This window comes from Amphiprion ocellaris, chromosome 10 (assembly GCF_022539595.1).
Source record: "Amphiprion ocellaris isolate individual 3 ecotype Okinawa chromosome 10, ASM2253959v1, whole genome shotgun sequence".
Classification (NCBI taxonomy): domain Eukaryota; kingdom Metazoa; phylum Chordata; class Actinopteri; family Pomacentridae; genus Amphiprion; species Amphiprion ocellaris.
In genome coordinates, this window is record NC_072775.1 from 2,090,830 (window position 1) to 2,111,326 (window position 20,497).

General features: G+C 37.9%; 1 protein-coding gene across 15 annotated transcripts in view; it reads right to left on the reverse strand.

The window, feature by feature from the left end:
- Positions 1–20,497, reverse strand: part of LOC111570823 (piezo-type mechanosensitive ion channel component 2) — a 117,888-nt gene that overhangs the window by 73,882 nt on the left and 23,509 nt on the right. For 14 of the 15 annotated variants that reach the window (XM_055014825.1, XM_055014835.1, XM_055014827.1 and 11 more), the window contains 6 exons: positions 19,857–19,899; positions 13,886–14,048; positions 13,056–13,308; positions 9,203–9,416; positions 6,003–6,177; positions 237–341 (listed from right to left, as the gene is read on the reverse strand). In XM_055014825.1, coding sequence (XP_054870800.1) covers positions 237–341; positions 6,003–6,177; positions 9,203–9,416; positions 13,056–13,308; positions 13,886–14,048; positions 19,857–19,899 — 953 coding nt within the window. The remainder of the gene's footprint in view (positions 1–236; positions 342–6,002; positions 6,178–9,202; positions 9,417–13,055; positions 13,309–13,885; positions 14,049–19,856; positions 19,900–20,497) is intronic. The other variant, XM_055014823.1, reaches the window with a different exon arrangement.

The window sequence follows — 20,497 nt, forward strand, 5'->3', positions numbered from 1 at the left end:
AATTTTCCCAGCTAATTTTAAGATCTCAATATTCTAAATATCACATCTTATTTTAAGAAATCTTACCAAGCCATTTTTCACTTGTTCTATTGGCAGATTTTTCCAATTATTTCAAGGTAAAAGTACCTTGAAATAAGTTTTTTTTCTTGTTTTGAGAGGAGCATTTTTTCCAGTGTGTACATCTGTCTGCTAATAAATGAATTAACACTGCGTGGATCATGTGTAAGCAGACGTACGTTCTTCTCATCGGTGCCCTGGCGAGATTCCCACCACATGTGCCTCTTCCTGTTGGCCGAGTTGTTTCCGTCCTCCTCCTCGTTCACGTCGTCGTCTTTGTCGTCCTGAAAAAACACAGACAGTTCGGTGTCTGACGACGATCTTCCAATGAGAATAGAATAGAATAGAATATTCTTTATTGTCATTATACAATGTATAACGAGATTGCAGAGCTTCTCCTTTACAGTGCAAGGAAATCTTAAAGTAGTGCAAAAACAGTCTATTTACATATATACAGTATAAATAACGGAGATAAATAACGGAGTGAATATAAATAGCAGTGAATGAGACAGTGGTGTATATTGCACAGATGCACTATGTTGTTGGCTTTGTGTGAGACCTGTGAGAGTTCAGGGTGGTGATGGCTCTCAGAAAGAAGCTGTTTTTAAGTCTGTTTGTCCTCGCTTTAATGCATCTGTAGCGCCTTCCAGAGGACAACAGATCAAAAAGCTGAGAACCGGGATGTGAACTGTCCTTGATAATGTTCTGAGCTCTGCTGAGGCACTGGGTGGAGTAGATGTCCATGAGGGAGGGGAGAGGACAGCCAACAATCCTCTGTGCTGCTTTGACTGTCCTCTGAAGCCTCACTGTCTGCCTCAGTTCAGCTCCTGTACCAGGTGGAAACACAGTACGTCAGCAGGCTCTCTATGGATGAGCTGTAGAAGGTCAGCAGCAGCTTCCTGTCCAAGTTGTTTTTTCTGAGGACTCTCAGGAAGTGTAGCTGCTGTTGAGCCTTCTTTATGACAGCCGTGATGTTGTCTGTCCAGGAGAGGTCATCGGAGATCTGGACTCCCAGGAACCTGAATGTGTGGACACTCTCCACACACTCGCCATTGATGTAGAGGGGAGGCGGGTCAGTTCTGTTCCGCCTGAAGTCCATGATGATCTCCTTTGTCTTTGAGGTGTTTAGTGTCAGGTTGTTTACTGAACACCAGGTTGTGAGTTTCTGGACCTCCTCTCTGTAGGCTGTCTCATCACCTTTTGAGATCAGACCGACCACTGTGGTGTCGTCAGCAAATTTGACGATGATGTTGTTTCTGTGGACCGGTCTGCAGTCATAGGTGTAGAGACAAAACAGGAGGGGGCTCAGCACACAGCCCTGTGGTGTACCGGTGCTCAGTGTGCGGGTGGAGGAACGGTGGGGACAAAGTCTCACAGACTGGGGTCTGTTGGTTAAGAAGTCCTTAATCCAGCTGCATGTGAGAGAGGGGAGGTCCAGGGTGTCCAGTTTGTTTATCAGGATGTCTGGTATGATTGTGAGCTCAAAGATGAAACTCTAAGAGCCACAGGTTGAATCTACAGAGTCTGAGGAGGAGCTGAGGGACCTTTCAAAAGAGGAAATCATGACTGAGCATCATGCTGGCAGCATCTGCACGACTCAAACACCACACAAGACTGATGGAACCGAACAAAAAGTGGGAAACACGCCGCCTCTTCTGCCATTAGGAACAGTTGTCAGTGCAGCTACTCGAGTTACAGGAGTTTTGAGTGTCTTTTAACAGGAAGCAGCAGAGAAATGAGATAAATTGATAAATTAGGTTAAAATGTGAAATATGACTCACATTATTATAATTATTAACAGATGAATTTCTGCATTTGGCATCTCAGAACTAAAACACATTTATACCATTTTCATCACTGCTTCTGGATTTGGTTTTAGTTTGGATGGATGGATGGATGGATGGATGGATAGATGGATGGATGGATAGATGGATGGATGGATAGATGGATGGATGGATAGATGGATGGATGGATGGATGGATGGATGGATGGGTGGATGGATGGATGGGTGGATGGATGGATGTCTATCTGTCTGTCTATCTATCTATCTATCTATCTATCTATCTATCTATCTATCTATCCTCTATCTATAATCTATCTTTCTATCTATGTAATGGATAATTTCTATGATTTTTAAGTAATTTTGGGTATTTTATTGTATTTTTAGCGCCAAAGCTGCTGGAATCATCCAGTTTTTTTGTCAGTCGTTGGGACTGAATCCAATAACTGTGGAGAGAGAGAACAGCACACTCGGTCTGTTTGGCGTTTTTGGCAAAGCTGCGGTGAAGATAAGGTCATAATGTGTCGGCTCCACCATCGAACGAAGCTGTCAGTGGCTGATTTAAGCCGCAATCATTTTTTAATTATTAGCGTCATCCAAAGTGTAAGTGTAGGAGAAAATACGCACCCACCCCTCAGTGGGGAGATCAATAATGTATACGGCCCCATAGGTTAGAGGGAAGTATTGAGCCCTCTATAAAAACACCAATCTATAACTCCATTACAGGACCGAGGAGCTCCGAGGAGGAGGAGGAGGAGGAGGAGGAGGAGGCGGCGGCGGACAGGTTGGATTCAGGAGCGAGGAGCTTCTTGAACAGGACTTTAGAGCTGGATGTCTAACTGAGAACAGCAGTCGTTCCACACTGCAAAAACTCTAAATCTTATCAAGTCTATTTGTCTTATTTTTAGTCAAAATGTCTCATTCTACTTGATTTAAGATAAATTAATTTAACAAGTGACATTTCAGCAGATGGAGGGACTTGTTTTAAGACAATGCATCGTAAATATCTCGTTAAGTCAAACAATCTGGAAATTATCTTGTTTTGAGTTGAATTTTACAAGAAAACTCAAAATAAGTTTAACCCTCGTGTCGTCCTGCGGGTCAAAATGACCCAGTTTAAAGTTTGAAAATGTGGAAAAAAATATATTTGCCAGTGAAACTTCTGATGTCCACATTTTCAACATTTTTGGGAAATCTTTGAATATTTTTGTTAGAAAAAAAGAAATGTTAAAAATGTTTAAGAATATTCACAAAAAAATCAACCAAAATCCAGCAAATTTCGCTGATATATATGGAATCACGTTAGATATTTTTAGGATTTTTTGGGAAGATTTTTACTCAATTTATGAAAATATTTACAAGAATTTTCTTGCCAAATTTGGGGGACTTTTTTAAAATAAAACTTTGAACGGAAACTTTTAAGGAATTATTGGAATTTTCTTACTGAAGGTTTTGCAAATTTTCTGAAATTTAGGGAAGTTTTTTGCAGATTTTTGGGATTTTTTTTCAAACAAGGAAACAATATTTTTTGGTGCCCATAAATGAAGACAATAGGAAGGTTATTACATCTAAAATTAAGAGGTTACATGAAAGCAAAAATCTATTTTTGAGTGAAAAACTGCTATTTTTTTTTTTTAGCATGTCTGGCTTATTTTAAGACACCTAAGCTTGACAATCCTGGTAAAATAGAGCTTAAAATAAGTTTTCCCAGCTAATTTTAAGACCTCAATATTCCAAATATCATATCTTATTTCAAGAAATCTTACCAAGACATTTTTCACTTCTTCTATTGACAGATTTTTTTCACTTATTTTAAGGTACAATTTATTTGAAATAAGTTTTTTTTTCTTGTTTTTAGAGGTTCATTTTTTTCCAGTGCACTTCAGCAGTCTGAGCCGACTTTCTATCAAGGAAAGGCAAAATCACCAAGGATTAGATCCCATTAGATTCCAAACATTTATGTGAACCAGAAAGTAAAGATTCTGCAGGTTTTCAGCTCTCCAACAAGCATTAGGATGCTCATCTGTAGCACATAGCTCCACCGTGAAACTGAACCAAATCCTCACTTAAAATCAGGATATTTCATCAAAATCTCTTCAGGTCTCTTTTAAACATTTACCAAAAAAAAGACTTATTTTGACAAGATTCTCTTTCTGTGCCCATTGTTGCAACCATGAGGTCATTAGTTAAAACTAAATTCAGGGACTACTCGGATGAACTGCAGGCAGTGTTTAGACAGAGCAGAAAGAACATATTTAAACAGATTTTAAAATCTGTTTTTTTTTTCAAAAAAGGAAACAAATATGTAAATATAAAGAGGAATAAATTTTAAAAAATCTGTTAAAAAATAAGGAAATAAATTTGTAAATAAAAAGAGGAATAAATAAAAGAATAAATCAAAAAATAAATCTGTTAAAAATAACAGGAAATAAATGTGTAAATATAAAAAGGAATAAATGAAAGAATAAATTTTTAAAAAATGTTAAAAAAGGAAATAAATGTGTAAATATAAAGAGGAATAAATAAAAGAAAAAATCAAAAAATAAATCTGTTAAATAAAAGGAAATGAATTTGTAAATATAAAGAGGAATAAATGAAAGAATAAATAAAAAAATAAATCTGTTAAATAAAAGGAAATGAATGTGTAAATATAAAGAGGAATAAATGAAAGAATAAATAAAAAAGAAATATGTTAAAAAAGGAAATAAATGTGTAAATATAAAGAGGAAAAAATAAAATAAATAAAAAAATCAATCTGTGAAAAAATAAGGAAATAAATGTGTAAATATAAAGAGGAATGAATAAAAGAATACATAAAAAAATCTGTTAAAAAATAAGGAAATAAAATGTATTTTTATATTTCTATATTTTTTATTCCTTTTTGTATTTACACATTTATTTCCTTATTTTTTAACAGATTCATTACTTTTTTATTGTCATTATTTATTATCTTTTATTATGGCACGCCTGTGACTCCATAATTTTAGGGTCCTAACCCTAATATTTAAATTGGTCGGGTAAATTTGTATTTTTTATAATATTTCATATCAGTCAGGTAAATTTGTACGATGTAATTTGTAGGGTGTTATTCTCATTGTTCGATTTAGTCATATATATATATATATATATATATATACACACACACACACACACACACACACACACACACACACACACACACATATATATATATATATATTCCCTTCTTTTTGAGTCTATTTTCTCAAGCAAAATGAATATTAACATCAATCAAAAATGAATGATTTCTAATCGTGATTAATCAAAAATTAATCCACAGAAGCCTGTGATTAATCTAATTAAACATTTTAATCATTTGACAGCATTAGCTGCTTAGATATATTGTGACGTGGAGAGAGATCAGAAATGTGGAGGAAGAGAGGCATGGAATAAAATGCAACCAGTCTTTGTTGCTTCATAGTCAGAGTTTAGAATCTGTCCATAAGTCTCTCTGGTGGAAAACTGAGCAGCGACGTTCACAGATTTAATTAAAATTTGGCCGGGGCAGTATTTGTACATCACTACCACAGTGCATCATCCCCGGTCGTTGAACTAATCTGGACCCATCGTTTCGTCTGCTGAGTTGTTCTGTAAAAGCAGCACTGTGCCAAGACGTTCACGCTTCGTCAGAATCAGAGCGGCAGCGTCTCAGATGACGCCTGAGCTCCGTACGGTGGACAGATCCACCCGGAAACTTCCATCAATACGGTTTCTCTGATCACGAGGCCACCTAGCTGCTGATCTAATTCAATCTGCATCTATTTCAGTTTGTCTGGAGCTGAATTCAGGTAAACATCCAGCAGACAAACACCCAATTCATCAACTGTTCAATCAGCTGCTCCTAAATACAGGATTCTCAAAGCAGAAGATCATCCAGTTGAAGCTTTATTTGTGAGGAATGAAAGTGAAACTGTGGAGCCAGGAAGCAAATATTTGATGTTTTTGTTTGATATATATATACTTATATGATCAATCACTTAGAATAATACATTTCTATGTAGTATCTGGGTGTATTATGCTCCTGTCACGTTTTTACTCACTGTGGACTCATTTTTCACTGCGATATAACATCCTGCACCTCTACGGAAACATCAGAGAGAGCTCTAAATGTCTTACATGACTCTATATACCAGGAGTGTAGACTCACCATCAGCTGCTCGATGGGTTCCTGCAGCCAGAGGCGGATGAGCGTCGCCAGGGTGTAGTAGAGGACCAGCAGCATGATGGGGCTGACGAAGTGGTACCACCGACGGTCCGAGTGCACCATCAGCTTCCACGTGTACGAGCAGTTGCTCTGGATGATGGGGGAGAAGCCAAACGCCCTGCAGAGACACACAGACATTTTTTAAACATGATCCAAAGTCATTGGGCAAATTAAATAAAATGTTCATTTCAAATACTCGGTTGAAAACCCTTTGCTGCCTGAAGTCTGGAGCTCATGGATGTCTCCAGACGCTGGTTTCCTCCTTTTTAATGCTCTGCCAGGCCTTCACTGCAGCAGTTTCAGCTGCTGTTTGTTTCTGAAGTTTAGTCTTTAACAGAGGAAATGCTCAGCTGGGCTGAGATCAGGTGACTGACTCAGCCATCCCAGAATATTCCACTTCTTTGCTTTAATAAAGTCCTGGGTTCTTTGGCTGGATGTTTTGGGTCGTTGCCCCTCTGAAACCAATCCGTTTGTCCGGATTTGAGCTGACAGTTTGTCTCTGAACACTTCAGAATTCATCCGGCTGGTTCTGTCCTGAGTCCCATCATCAATAAACACCAGAGACCATCATACCGCCTCCACCATGCTTTACAGATGGTGTGGTATGCTTTGGATCCTGAGCTGGACGACGCCTTCTCCAGACCTTCTTCTTGCCATCATTCTGATCGAGGTTGATCTTGGTTTCATCTGTCCAAAGAATGTTCTTCCAGAACTCTGCTGGCTTTTTTAGATCCACACCCTTCAAAATATCCCTTTCAAAATAGGGTGGCACATGTTAAGGAGCTGAAACTCCTAAACCCTTCACACAGTTTAAATGTGGATCCCCTCAAATGAAAGCTGAGAGTCTGCACTTTATGTCCATTATAGAACTAGAACAGGAATACGTCTCATTAAACGGGTAAAAAAACAATTATTAATTATTATTAATATCTTTGTAAATCAGTGCAGTCTCTGCCTTTGACAGCTGTTTTCTGATAAATGCTTTTCCTGTCAAGAACATTTCCGTCTAACCTTGGAATCTGAACAATGCAGTGGGGCTACAGAATCTGTTTGGACAACAAAAGGATGTCATATGATTCACTCCTTTTCCTTTCAGGGCAGAACGGAGGTCACCCACTCAGGAACTGCGCTGATGTGTTCCAGTGAGAGCCGCTCAGACTTAGAAGCCTCCCGAGTCTTTTCCTTTATGCCATGTGGAGGGGCGAGCGCTGCTGTGACCCCAGCTCACTTCCTGAGTGGTTTCTTCTTTCACACGAGGAAGGCCCGCTGGTCACATGACTAGGGACTTCCATTGTGAGGCAGGAAGTGGAGTAGAAGCCGGGAATCTCGACAGCTTCACTCAGCAGCAGACCTGCAGCGAGGCCGAGTCGCTGTCAGCAGCGACAATTAGAGTTGTCCCGAGATGGCTGCTCATATTTATGTGAACGGAGGGCGTGAACGGAGGGAAGAGGCAGAGGAGGAGGACTGATCGTAACATTGGGCCTCAGTTTTCATACAGCGGCGGACAGAAATACCTCAGCGCCGTGGAAAGTCAACAGGAGATGGCAGATGATGAAACAGTCGGTCAGATTGTGTCAATTAAGAAGCAAACTTTCCGAGTGCGGGCCTTCAAACACCAACGGAGAGCTTTTATTTCCTAAATGAGAAGTCCACTGTTAAAAAAGGCACCCACTTCACCATATTCACCGCGAGAAACTAAAAAAAGCACATTTACAAGCTGAGCAAAGAGTCATGTGGTGAGTTGTTGATGTATTTATTTTTCACACTTCTGAACTCCAAAGCCTGACAGAGGGCTTGAAAAGCTCTCTTTAAAAAAAAAAAAGCCAAAATTACCCCATTTATTAGAGCGAGAAACTGTAAAAACATAAATAATCATCTACAACATGCTGCTACATCAAAAAAACACTACTTCATCTAAATCGCTATATTCCGTACATTTTATTTACAAATTTGCCAAAAAAAAATGAATGATTTTCTAGGGCTGGACCCAAATATTCGGTATTCGGTCATGACGGTGGTATCGAATAAACTCTCTAAGCATCACTCCTGCAGCAGAGCATGACTTTATTTCTGTCATGTTTTTAGTAACTAAGCAGCATTCTTTGTATTCCAGGTTGTCAGACTTCCTAACCTGAGGAGTTTTAATCCTACAGTCGGTTTTTATTCCAGCTGTGACTAACGTACGCTGACAGGACGTACAGCAGCGTGGCTTCACTCCAACCACAGACAGCTAATCATCTCCTCTCTCATGCATAATAAAGCAGTGCTGCTCGTAGCCAACGGCCTGAAAGCTGAGAGGAGTTTGATCTATCTGCCCTCCAGCTGGCTGCGCCTTTTCCTCCCTGTTTGCAACAATAGTAAATATTTACTACGGTTTAAACAAACCTGCCTCAGCGATAAATATGGCTGAGTGTGACCGAGTCCTGAGCTCCGTCATCCCGTCGTGTTTTTTCACATTATGAGGCCGGCAGACGGCATCAGGGTGGGCTGCTGATGTTTAACCACAGATAAACTGAGTCTAGAGGTTCATCGACGTGACGGGAAGTTTAACTTGAGCATCTGTTCTGCACATTTATATGATTCTAGTGTTGTTTTTGGGGTAGACTACAACATGTTTATCTGCTTTAATGTTGAAAAAAGACTGTCTCATATTGTATGTTTTTAGCTCCATTTCTTTAAAGTCTCGGATGCTCTGATGGCCACTTGGCCTCACATGAGCAAAGCTACGTCAGATACGGAACAAAAAACCATCAATACCGTCCTTCCTTTCTTTCCTTCCTTTCTTTCCTTCCTTCCTTTCCTTTTTCCTTATTTCCTTCCTTCCTTATTTCCTTCCTTCCGTCTTCTATCCTTCCTTCTTCTATCCTTCCTTCTTTCTTCTCTTCCTTCCATCCTTCCTTATTTCCTTCCTGTCTTTCTTCCTTTCTTTCTTCCTTCCTTAATTCCTTATTTCCTTCCTTCCTCCCTTCCTTCCTTCCTTCCATCCTTCGTTATTTCCTTCCTTCCTTCCTTCCATCCTGCCTTCCTTATTTCTTTCCTTTCTTTGAGTTTAAAAAAAAACACCTTGCACCTTCTCTCCAAACAGAACGGCCCTGGCGTATCGGTTTAAATCCAGACCGTGTGTGAAGCTGCAGACTACTGACCTGATGTAGCCGTCGTCCCAGGGGACGGACTCCTGGAAGAACTGGAACTGGTAGAGGTAGAGAAGGACGATGTGTCCGGCGCTGAAGATGGCCATCAGGACGCACATGCAGCTGAAGATGAGCGTGTTGAAGGTCCGGCGGAGAGACCACCAGGTGCAGAGGAAGAGGAAAAGGAAGAAGTAAACAGCCGAGGTGAGCGAGGGCAGCATGATCCCTGCAGAGACGACACCCAGAGAAAATTTAACTCAACCTGCAGAGACGACATCTAGAGACAGTTTAACTCAACCTGCAGAGACGACATCTAGAGACAGTTTAGTTCAACCTGCAGAGACGACATCTAGAGACAGTTTATTTCAACCTGCAGAGACGACATCTAGAGACAGTTTAGTTCAACCTGCAGAGACGACATCTAGAGACAGTTTATTTCAACCTGCAGAGACGACATCAGAGACAGTTTATTCAGCCTGCAGAGACGACATCTAGAGACAGTTTAGTTCAACCTGCAGAGACGACATCTAGAGACAGTTTAGTTCAACCTGCAGAGACGACATCTAGAGACAGTTTAGTTCAACCTGCAGAGACGACATCTAGAGACAGTTTAGTTCAACCTGCAGAGACGACATCTAGAGACAGTTTAGTTCAACCTGCAGAGACGACATCTAGAGACAGTTTAGTTCAACCTGCAGAGACGACATCAGAGACAGTTTATTCAGCCTGCAGAGACGATGTGTCTACAGCTGCATGGAAAATGGTCCAACCCCCCTCATACTTCTGACATTCTGAGCAACATTCCAGCTGAAGGCGACGAAATCATATCAAGAGAACAGTTAGTCTACTGAAAAGTGCATCCAAAATGTAAACTTTTTTATGGTGCTGTCAAATGATTAAATTTTTGTGTTGCTGTGGATTAATGTCGATTAATCACAATTAAATATCATTCATATTTAATCTATATTAATCACGTTTCATTTTGCAAACAGATTCAAGAAAGAAGGGAATATATATTAACACTTAACATGTTTATTAATCCTCCTGTTGTCTTTATTTATGGGCACCAAAAAATATTGTTTCCTTGTCTGAAAAAAATCCAAAAATTCAGCAAAAAAATTCCACAAATTCCTGAAAATTTGCAAAACCTTCAGGAAGAAAATTCCAATAATTCCTTTAAAATTTCCCTTTTATTAAGTTTTATTTATTAAGTTTTATAAGTTTTATTTGAAAAAAAATCCCCCAAATTTGGCAAGAAAATTCTTGTAAATATTTTCAAAAAATGAGTAAAGATCTGCCAAAGAAAGCCTAAAAATATCTAAAGTGATTCCATATATATCAGTAAAACTTTTAATATTGTCTTTAAGAAATCAACAAATTGAATTTCGCTGGATTTTGGCTGATTGTTTTTGTGAATGTTTTTCACAAAGATTTTTTTAACATTTCTTTATTCGACCAAAAAATGTTCAAAGATTTCCCAAAAATGTTGAAAATGTGGACATCAGAAGTTTCAATGTGAAAACAGAGTTTTTTTTCTCCACATTTTCAAACTTTAAAACGGGTCAACCTGACCCACAGGACGACATGAGGGTTAAACTTATTTTGAGTTTTCTTGTAAAATTCAACTCAAAACAAAATCATTTCAGGATTGTTGGACTTAACAAGATATTTAAGATGCATTGTCTTAAAACAAGTCCCTCCATCTGCTGAAATGTCTCTTGTTAAGTGAATTTATCAGAAATCAAGTAGGATGAGACATTTTGACTAAAAATAAGACAAACAGTCTTGGTAGGATTTGGAGTTTCTGCGGTTTGTTCCCATTATTTCTACGGCTCTTCCAGCTTTGCTGAAACCTCACATCTCATCTATTATTCAACGACAGCTGAGAGCTATTTGCAAATATGGTTTAACCTAATCATCCACGCAGACACATCTATAATATGTTTTATGATGTGACCTTCTGACAGCAGCTTCTTTAAAAACACACGATAAAGTTGTGGTTTCCATTCTGAGGTTTAGACCTGAATAAATCTGAACACGAACATGATAGATGCAGGTCAGAATTCTATCATATTGACTTTGAACCAATAAATAAACTGGAAAAAAAAACAAAAACCTCCAAAGTGACAGCATTCATCAGAGCTATAAACTGTGAAAACAGGAAAAGATGTGTTGGATTTTCAACTTTCTGACTGTACCTGAACTAATCGTCTGTCAGCCGCGGCTCTGTGAGGAAAATTTTACTGAATTTAAGCGTCTGTTTCATCAAAAATTGCATTAGTCTGCATGGTACACCTTTAAAAATGAGCAAAAAAAAAAAAAGACTGCTTGTGCTGAAAAGATTCTGCAAAATACAAAATATTAAATGTGTCACAAATAAAAACACTTTTGCTCATTAGTCCAGGTGGAGAAGAAAACTTTGAGTTCTCACACAGTCATACAATTCTTCAGAAAAAGAGATCATGTGTAAAAAAAAAAAAAAAATGACATTATTCATGATATAAAATCATCAGAGAACATCACATGGCCTCATTTAAAAGCATTTATAGACAAAAGAATGATTTTATGGGGAATATTTTAGAGTTTTTATGCTGTTAAATTTTATGCTACTGGATTTTATTTCTGTTTTTTTAACCTATTATCTATTTTTCATCATTTTAATCCATTGTAATTTTAATCTGATCATATATACTAATTAAATTTTCATGTTGTGTCTGTTAAATCTTTTCTGTTCTTTTTAACCTAGCTTTGTCATTTTGAACTGCACTGAGCTTCAAGGAAGGTGTTATTGAAATTATTTTTGGCTGACAGAGAAAGATTTGGAAAAAAAAAACTGCCTTAAAGCTGCCAGTGATTTTATTATTCTAATTCCACAGCTGTGCAAATATTGTGCTAAATAATGAAATCCTTTCTGTGTAAACACTACTGGCTTTAGTTAAACCTCATAGACTCGCAGTAAATAAAAACTGTGGAGACAACAGGACTATCTTTCATTTTCTGTCTCTCAAAGATCCTTTTTCTGGCACTAACGCCGATATTTCAATGGAAGATTTCTCTGCTTTCCGCAAACTACCAAGCAACGACAACACAGAAGAGAAATATAGATTTAAAGGAAAAAAACATAACAAAGAAAAATTATTATTTACAAAGGAGACGCTGTGACCCTCGCTGGGCTCAATGGAAGGCACTCAGACAAGTTTAGTATGGATGTCCGATATTATCGGCCTGATATCGGCATAAAAATGTAATATCGGTCAATATCGTTCTCGTTTTTTTTTCCCCTATCATGAAAACCGATAAAATAATGCCTGGATTCATGTAATAGACTCATAGAGGGAGGGAGAGTGTGAATTGGTGTTTGATATGATTAAAAAAATGCCATAAATATGTCATTTTTTCCATAAGTTCAGTTGAAGTAGTTTTCTTATTTTGCTCAGACAATGTTTCCTTCTGAAAGCCTTGTTGCATCTGAGAATGCATCCAATGGAGCATCACAATAAAATGAGGCATGATGTGTTAATTCCACCACAGGAGATATGTGATGTTACCTAGAATTTGTTAAATAGCCCACAATTATCGGTTGATATCGGAATCGGAAATTGAGAGTTGGGCAACATCGGCATATCGGTTATCGGCAGAAAAGACAATATCAGACATCTCTAAAGTTTACAGAATAAACTGAGAGCAGAGAAGAGCTGAAAACATCAGCAGTTCTTTGCTTAACGACAGGAGAGTAAAAGTTTGAAGCAAAAACGACTGAATTTTAGTGACTGTGCTTCAGAGTTTAAAACATTGTGTTGTCTAACAGAAGGTCAAAAAAACATCCTCTAAATGACCCAAACTGAGAGAGAACCCTGAAACTCACCTGTCATGCCCAACAGGATGGTGACCACCACCTTCCCCGCCGTGGTGATCAGGTTCCCGATGATCTCCTTCACTTTGGAGGCCACTTCCGCCACCATCCGTAGAACCTTCATCTTGGCGCTCTCCTTCGCCTCCTCCTCTTCCTCCTCCTCCTCCTCCTCCTCGTCATACAGCTCCTCGTCGTCCTCGTCCTCGGCTTCGTAGTCCTCCTCCAGCAGGATGTTGTCGTCCAGGCTCCGTTTCTCCTCGTCCTCCTCAGACACGGACCACAATTTTTGTTATTTTGTCTCGTTTTTGTCATTTTGTGCCGTTTTTGTGTCTTCTTTTTGTTGTTTTCTGTCTTGTTTTTGTCCTTTTGTCTCTCGTTTTTGTCCTTTTGTGTCTTGTTTTTGTTGTTTTGTCTTGTTTTTTTCTATTTTTGTCCTTTTGTCTTGTTTTTGTCCTTATGTGTCGTTTTTTTTCTCGCATTGTGTCTTGTTTTTGTCCTTTTGTCTCTCGTTTTTGTCCTTTTGTGTCTTGTTTTTGTTGTTTTGTCTTGTTTTTGTCATTTTGTCTTGTTTTCATCACTTTGTGTCTCATTTTTGTTGTTTTACATCTTGTTTTTGTCATTTTATGTCTTGTTTTTGTCATTTGTGTCTTGTCTTTGTCGTTTTATGTCTTGTTTTTGTCGTTTTGGGTCTCATTTTTGTCATTTTACATCTTGTTTTTGTCATTTTATGTCTTGTTTTTGTCATTTGTGTCTTGTCTTTGTCGTTTTATGTCTTGTTTTTGTCGGTTTCTGTCTTTTTTTAAGCAACAGGGATATTCACGATAGACGTAACTCAAACCCACCTGCTCCTCTGCTTCGAAGTCGGCGTTGTACTGAGCCATCTCCTCCGGCGGCCTCTTCTGGACCAGACCGCGACACAGCAGCCAGATGGCCAAACCCGCCACGAACATGCCGATGTCAGGGATGAACACTCGGATGCCGTTTCCTGCATCTGCCCCAATCACGCTGGGGACAAACAGAAAACAGAAGACAGGCGATGACGGAAAGCAGACACTGAATCATAATACCTCCAAAATACTCTAATTTGGAGCAATCTTGCAGTCTGGGATCACGACCAAATGATGGAAACTGGGACGGGGGACAACACTGAAACGTCCACAGAAAATCAGTTCTAATGCAAAACAGTTTTTCACAGACATCCAAGGACTTGTGGTGACTTGTTTAAATCAAATTTGGCCCACAAATGAATGTGCTGTCCTAAATTTGAATCTGGATGGGATCTTCTGTCACACGTCCCCAAAAACGGCCAAAATCCTTGCATATACTGGAAAAAATGCCCCTCTCAATACAAGAAAATAAACTTATTTCAAGGAACTTTTACCTTGAAATAAGTGAAAAAAATCTGCCAGTAGAACAAGTGAAAAATGTCTTGGTAAGATTTCTTGAAATAAGATATGATATTTAGAATATTGAGATCTTAAAATTAGCTGGGAAAACTTATTTTAAGTTATATTTTACCAGGATTGTTAAGTTTAGGTGTCTTAAAATAAGCCAGACATGCTCAAAAATAGCAGTTTTTCACTCAAAAATAGATTTTTGCTTTCAAGTAAAATCCTAATTTGAGATGCATTAAACTTAAGTTGAGTTGTATTATAGCAGCACTGCTCTAGATTTAAGACCATCTGGTACTTGAAATAAGATTACAAAGATTAAGTGAAACATTTTGAGATGTGTCTTCTTACAGTTAGCTAGAAATCCTAATATTTAGTCTTGTGTTGACAGCATTTGGAGGTGTTGTGTTTTAGGGTAAAGCAGCTGTTTTTAACTCAAAAGTAGACATTTGCTTTTTAAACATTCATGCTGAGTACAAAGTTTAAGATGTATTTTACTTATTTTAGGTTGTATAACAGTGACATGACTCTAGATTTAAGACCAGCTTGTCTTTGAAACCAGATTAAAAAGTGTGATTTCAGCATTTTAAAACATCCATCTGCATACAGTTGGTTGAAAATACATTAGTTGTAAATATGACCGTGGTTCTTCCTCCCTCATTTATAAATAACTCTACACCATGTAGACAAGTCTAGTACTGAAGTCAACTATTTATTTTTGAATTTGCAGCAACACATTAGCAAACTTGATGATATGAACTAATTGGTGATTTTCCAATAAAACGCATTTACTTGAATCAAGTGAAGTTTATTTGTTAAATCCAGATTGTGTAACTTCTACAAACAACACCTCAGCTGGAAAAATGTATGAAAAGTAAAATGAACCTTGTATCTGGTAAAATTCAACTCAAAACAAGATCATTTCAAGATTGTTTGACTGAACAAGATATTTAAGATGCATTGTCTTAAAACAAGTCCCTCCATCTGCTGAAATGTCTCTTGTTAAGTGAATTTATCTCAAATCAAGTGGGATGAGACATTTTGACTAAAAATAAGACAAATAGACTTGGTAAGATTTGGAGTTTTTGCAGTGAAGGGCTTTCCATCATGCACACAGCTCTCCTGAGAACAGATATTCCTGCAGCAGTCTTATCTCCTACTTGCTCACATGAATGCATGGGAATCTGGATGTTTTTCCGCTGCTCTTTTACTACGTGTTGTGTTCAACGCTTCGGCTTTTATAAGGAGTCCCACCCTCTTTAATGAAATCAGGCTTTAAATGCATGGCCGTTAACAACTGAGTGGAATTCCATTCAAACGGAAAAGCCCATGAGAGAGTGTGTGAAAACTGCTAAAAACATGTTGACTCCCTTGAAAACTGCATGTTTTCTCATAATAAGGTAGCTGCACCTCCTTTGTTTGCCTCTTTCATCTGGATTCTCATCACACTAAACCACCAGTTCTCGTCTTTTTCGTCAGTCTAACAAAACGTGACGTCGCTCCGAGTCTTGTAGTTACATCTCCGTGTACAAACAAACCTTTTCCTCTCACCTCTGACTAAATAGCAACAGGTTTGCTCACGCAGGAAGCTGAACGGTGGCAGTGGACAGTTGCCATGACGGCTCCAGTCGTCTCAGGCTTCAAATAATCCACTGTTATGTATTTATGCAGCTCGAGGACACGTTTTATAAGGTGTCATGATTGCATGTACAATTAAAGCAAATAAAACTGTCCTTGAAATGGCAAACAGGTTTTCGAGAACCTTTAAAACTCTCTTTTATCATTCCAACCTATTTCTATTTCAGTTTTACAGCTGCATCCTGTTTTTGGAGTGTTTTCTTTACGTTTCATGCTGAGCTCCAAGCCTAATTAAACCGTTTGCAGTACGCAGAACGAACCGAAGATTCCTGCAGCGGAAAAAAGAGCTGACTGAATGACACAAAATGACAGAAACAAGACATAAAATACAAAAAAAACACACACAAAACAACAAAAACGAGACACAAAATGACAGAAACGAGAGACAGAACCACAAAAACAAGACATAAAATGACAGAAACAATAGACAAAATGACCAAAAAAACACACAAAACAACAAAAACGAGACACAAAACGACAGAAACGAGACAGAAAATCACAAATGCAAGACATAAAATGACAAACAATACACAAAATGACAAAAACAACACATAAAATGACAAAAACAAGACACAAAATGACAAAAACGAGACACAAAATGATAGAAACAAGACACAAAATGACAAAAAACCCACACAAAACAACAAAAACAAGACAGAAAATGACAGAAACAAGACAGAAAACCACAAAAGCAAAACAGAAAACGATAAAAAAGAGGCAGAAAATGACAAAAACAAGACACAAAACAACAAAAACGAGACACAAAATGATAGAAACAAGACACAAAATGACAACAATGAGACGGAAAACGACAAAAACCAGAGTGTTTTCTTTACGTTTCACGCTGAGCTCCAAGCCTAATTAAACCGTTTGCAGAACGATTCCTGCAGCGGAGAAAAGAGCTGACTGAATGACACAAAATGACAGAAACAAGACATAAAATACAAAAAAAACCACACAAAACAACAAAAACGAGACACAAAATGACAGAAATGAGACGGAAAACCACAAAAACAAGACAGAAAATGACAAAAACAAGACAGAAAATGACAAAAACAAGACAGAAAATGACAGAAACCAGAGTGTTTTCTTTCCGTTTCACGCTGAACTCCAAGCCTGATTAAACCGTTTGCAGAAAGAACCGGCGATTCCTGCAGCGGAGAAAAGAGCTGACGAACATTTGGACGGTTGTAAAAGAACCAAATAGAAGCCGTCCTGCTCTGGCCCTGAGTGGATCTAAAGCTGATAAAAGTTAACAAGTTGAAAACAGAGTGCTGATCATCGCTGTGGAAAACACAGATAAATAGCTGGAGAGTTTTATCTCATCAAGGACGTCTGTTTCCATGCTGTGAAGCTTCGTCCATCCTCACGTGGAGGGAAAAGATGGAAACTGTCCAGATAATGACTCCCACTTTCCTCTGATTATCATGAGAGGGAATTAGAACGACGCTAACAGAGCTCAGACCCGACTCCAGTTATTCATCATTTAGGGACAAAAACACAAAATACAGAGGCTATAAAATATGTTCAACACTGTAGAAACATTTAGTTTATTAGGGATGTCCAATAATATCGACCCACTGATATTATCGGCCTGATATCGGCATCAAAATGTAATATCGGTCAATATCGTAATCGTTTTTTTTTGCCCAGCATGAAAACCGATAAAATAATGCCTGGATTTACCAACTCACATAGGGAGGGAGAGTGTGAACTGTTGTTTGAGATTATTAAAAATAAAAAAAATAAAAAAATGTCAGAAATATGTCATTTTTTTCCATAAGTTCAGTTGAAGTAGTTTTCTTATTTTACAATGTTTCCATCTGAAATCCTTGTTGCATCTGAGAATGCATCCAATGGAGCATCACAATAAAATGAGGCATGATGTGTTAATTCCACCACAGGAGACATGTGATGTTACCTAGAATTAGTTAAATAGCCCACAGATATCGGTATCGGTTGATATCGGAATCCGAAATTGAGAGTTGGACGATATCAACATATCGGTTATTGGCAAAAAAGCCAATATCGGACATCCCTAATTAGATTACTTGAAATTTAAACATGAACATTACCTCATTTCTAAACATAAAAACAGCATTCACTGGACTTTTATGCGTCAACTTTATCACAAAAATAAACTATTATTTGCAATTATTGCAACTAAAAACTCAAGGAGCTCCACTGTAAAATAAATAACTAAAATAAATAAAAATTTTCAAAAAGCATTTTATAAGCTGCTGCGTCAACTATAACTAGGGGTGTCCAATAATATCGTCCCACCGAAATTTTTTGTCATTTTCTGTCTCGTTTTTGTCAATTTATGTCTTGTTTTTGTTGTTTTCTGTCTAGTTTTTGTTGTTTTCCGTCTCATTTTTGTCAATTTGAGTCTTGCTCTTGTCGTTTTCTGTCTCTTTTCTGTCGTTTACTGTCTCGTTTTAGTTGTTTTAGTTGTTTTCTGTTTCGTTTCTGTCGTTTTCCGTTTTGTTGCTTTCGTTTTGCGTCTCGTTTTAGTAACTTTGTCTTGTTTTTGTTGTTTTGTGTCTTGTTTTTGATTATTGGCAAACAATCCAATATCATACATCCGTAGCGTTTATAAAGGATTTAAAAAAGAGGAAAGTGAACTGCTGTTGACTCCTAGAAGTCTGACTGGAGCATCTTCCTCCAAACAGGCAGTAAAACATAAATGTGCTTCATATACTGCATAGGATCCTGAACACAAACAGGTAAAAGCAGGCGGGATAAAATGTTTACGGCTCCACTTCCGTCCACTTACTGTCTGCTGCCCATTGAAGGGCTGTTGAGTACTGGAAAAAGGACGTGGCTGAGTTCGGACATTCCCGTACTCAGGAAACCACATCTAATAGGATCACAGTGGAGGGATGCGAGGAGACGGAGCAGCGACGAACGCTTTGAAAAATAGGCCTGTCAACGGAGCGTCAGGCCTAACTGGGTTTAGAGCTCATGGAGAATCCACACGGGGACGAGTCGGCAGCGTTTACAGAGCTGCTCACAGGACGTAAGGGTGTGGCTGAAGGCAAAAAGTGGAGTTTAATGTAGCTGAGGGGTGGTATTTTTAGCATAGACTTTAAATGCAGCAGGAGATAAGAAATGCAGGAAGGAAAACTGAATAAAAAGACACCATGACCCTGATAAAAAGAGGCCGGATTATCTGTTCACAGCTACTGAGCTGAGTCCTGAAGAAACATCTGAATGGTAGGTTATTCTGTCAGGAAACTGACTAGTTGTTTGGTCTATAAAATGTCAGAAAATGTTGAAAACGAGACACAGACAAAAACAAGACACAAAATGACAAAAATAAGACACAAAATGGCAAAACCAAGACATAAAACCACAAAAACAACACCCAAAACATCAGAAACAACCATCGTTTTAGGCTCAAACTAACAAATAATTTCACTGCAGGTTATTTTGTCAAGTAACTGACTCATTGTTTGGTCGATAAATTGTCAAAAAATGTTAAACAATGTCAAAATCTGTGTTTCCCAGAAGCTCTCAAATGTCCTTTAGGTCGACAGCCGAAAAATATTCAGTTTACTGTCATAGAGACGGACAGAAAACATTCACACTTTTTCTTTAAAAACTGACTACAACTACTAATTACAAGGCTTTAGAACTGAACTGCCAAACTAGAGGAGAGATTCTGTGATGAAAAAAATGTTTTTTTTTGGACACGCTTGAAGGAATCAGTATGTTTAAGATCACTGAGGCCAAAACATGCAGTAATATCATTCTGAGTTTGTTTACTGAAGTGTTTTCTTACCTCTCAAAGCCGATTTGTCTGATGGATTTCTCCCACGAGGAACCTGGAAGGAAACATATGAGGACATTTAGATACTGTTCGACAAAGAAAAACATCTTAAAAGCTTTAAAAACTGTTTATATCACAGAAATTCAGAACAAAAAGCAGTGTTGGAGGTTTCCAAGCAAAAAGCAAGAAAACATTCAGTGACTGCTGTTGATTATTAATATTTATTAATACAGAGATCAAGATTTAGTCATTAAGACATAAGCATTAAGACATTAAGACAAAAACAAGACAGAAAACAACAAAAACAAGACACAAAATGACAAAAGCAAGACAGAAAATGACAAAATCGAGACACAAAACGACAAAACATCAATAAGACACAAAACATAAGTGAGACAAAACGACAAAAACAAGATACAAAATGACAAAAATAAAACACAAAACGACAAAAATAAAAGACAGAACGACAAAAACAACCATTGTTTTAGCCTTAATCTAACAAGTATTTTCACTGTAGGTTATTTTGTCAAATATTTGACTCATTGTCTGGTCGATAAAATGTCAGAAAATGTTGAAAAATGTCAAAATCTGTGTTTCCCAAAAGCTCTCAAATGAACAACAACCAACGGATATTCAGTTTAGTATCACAGAGA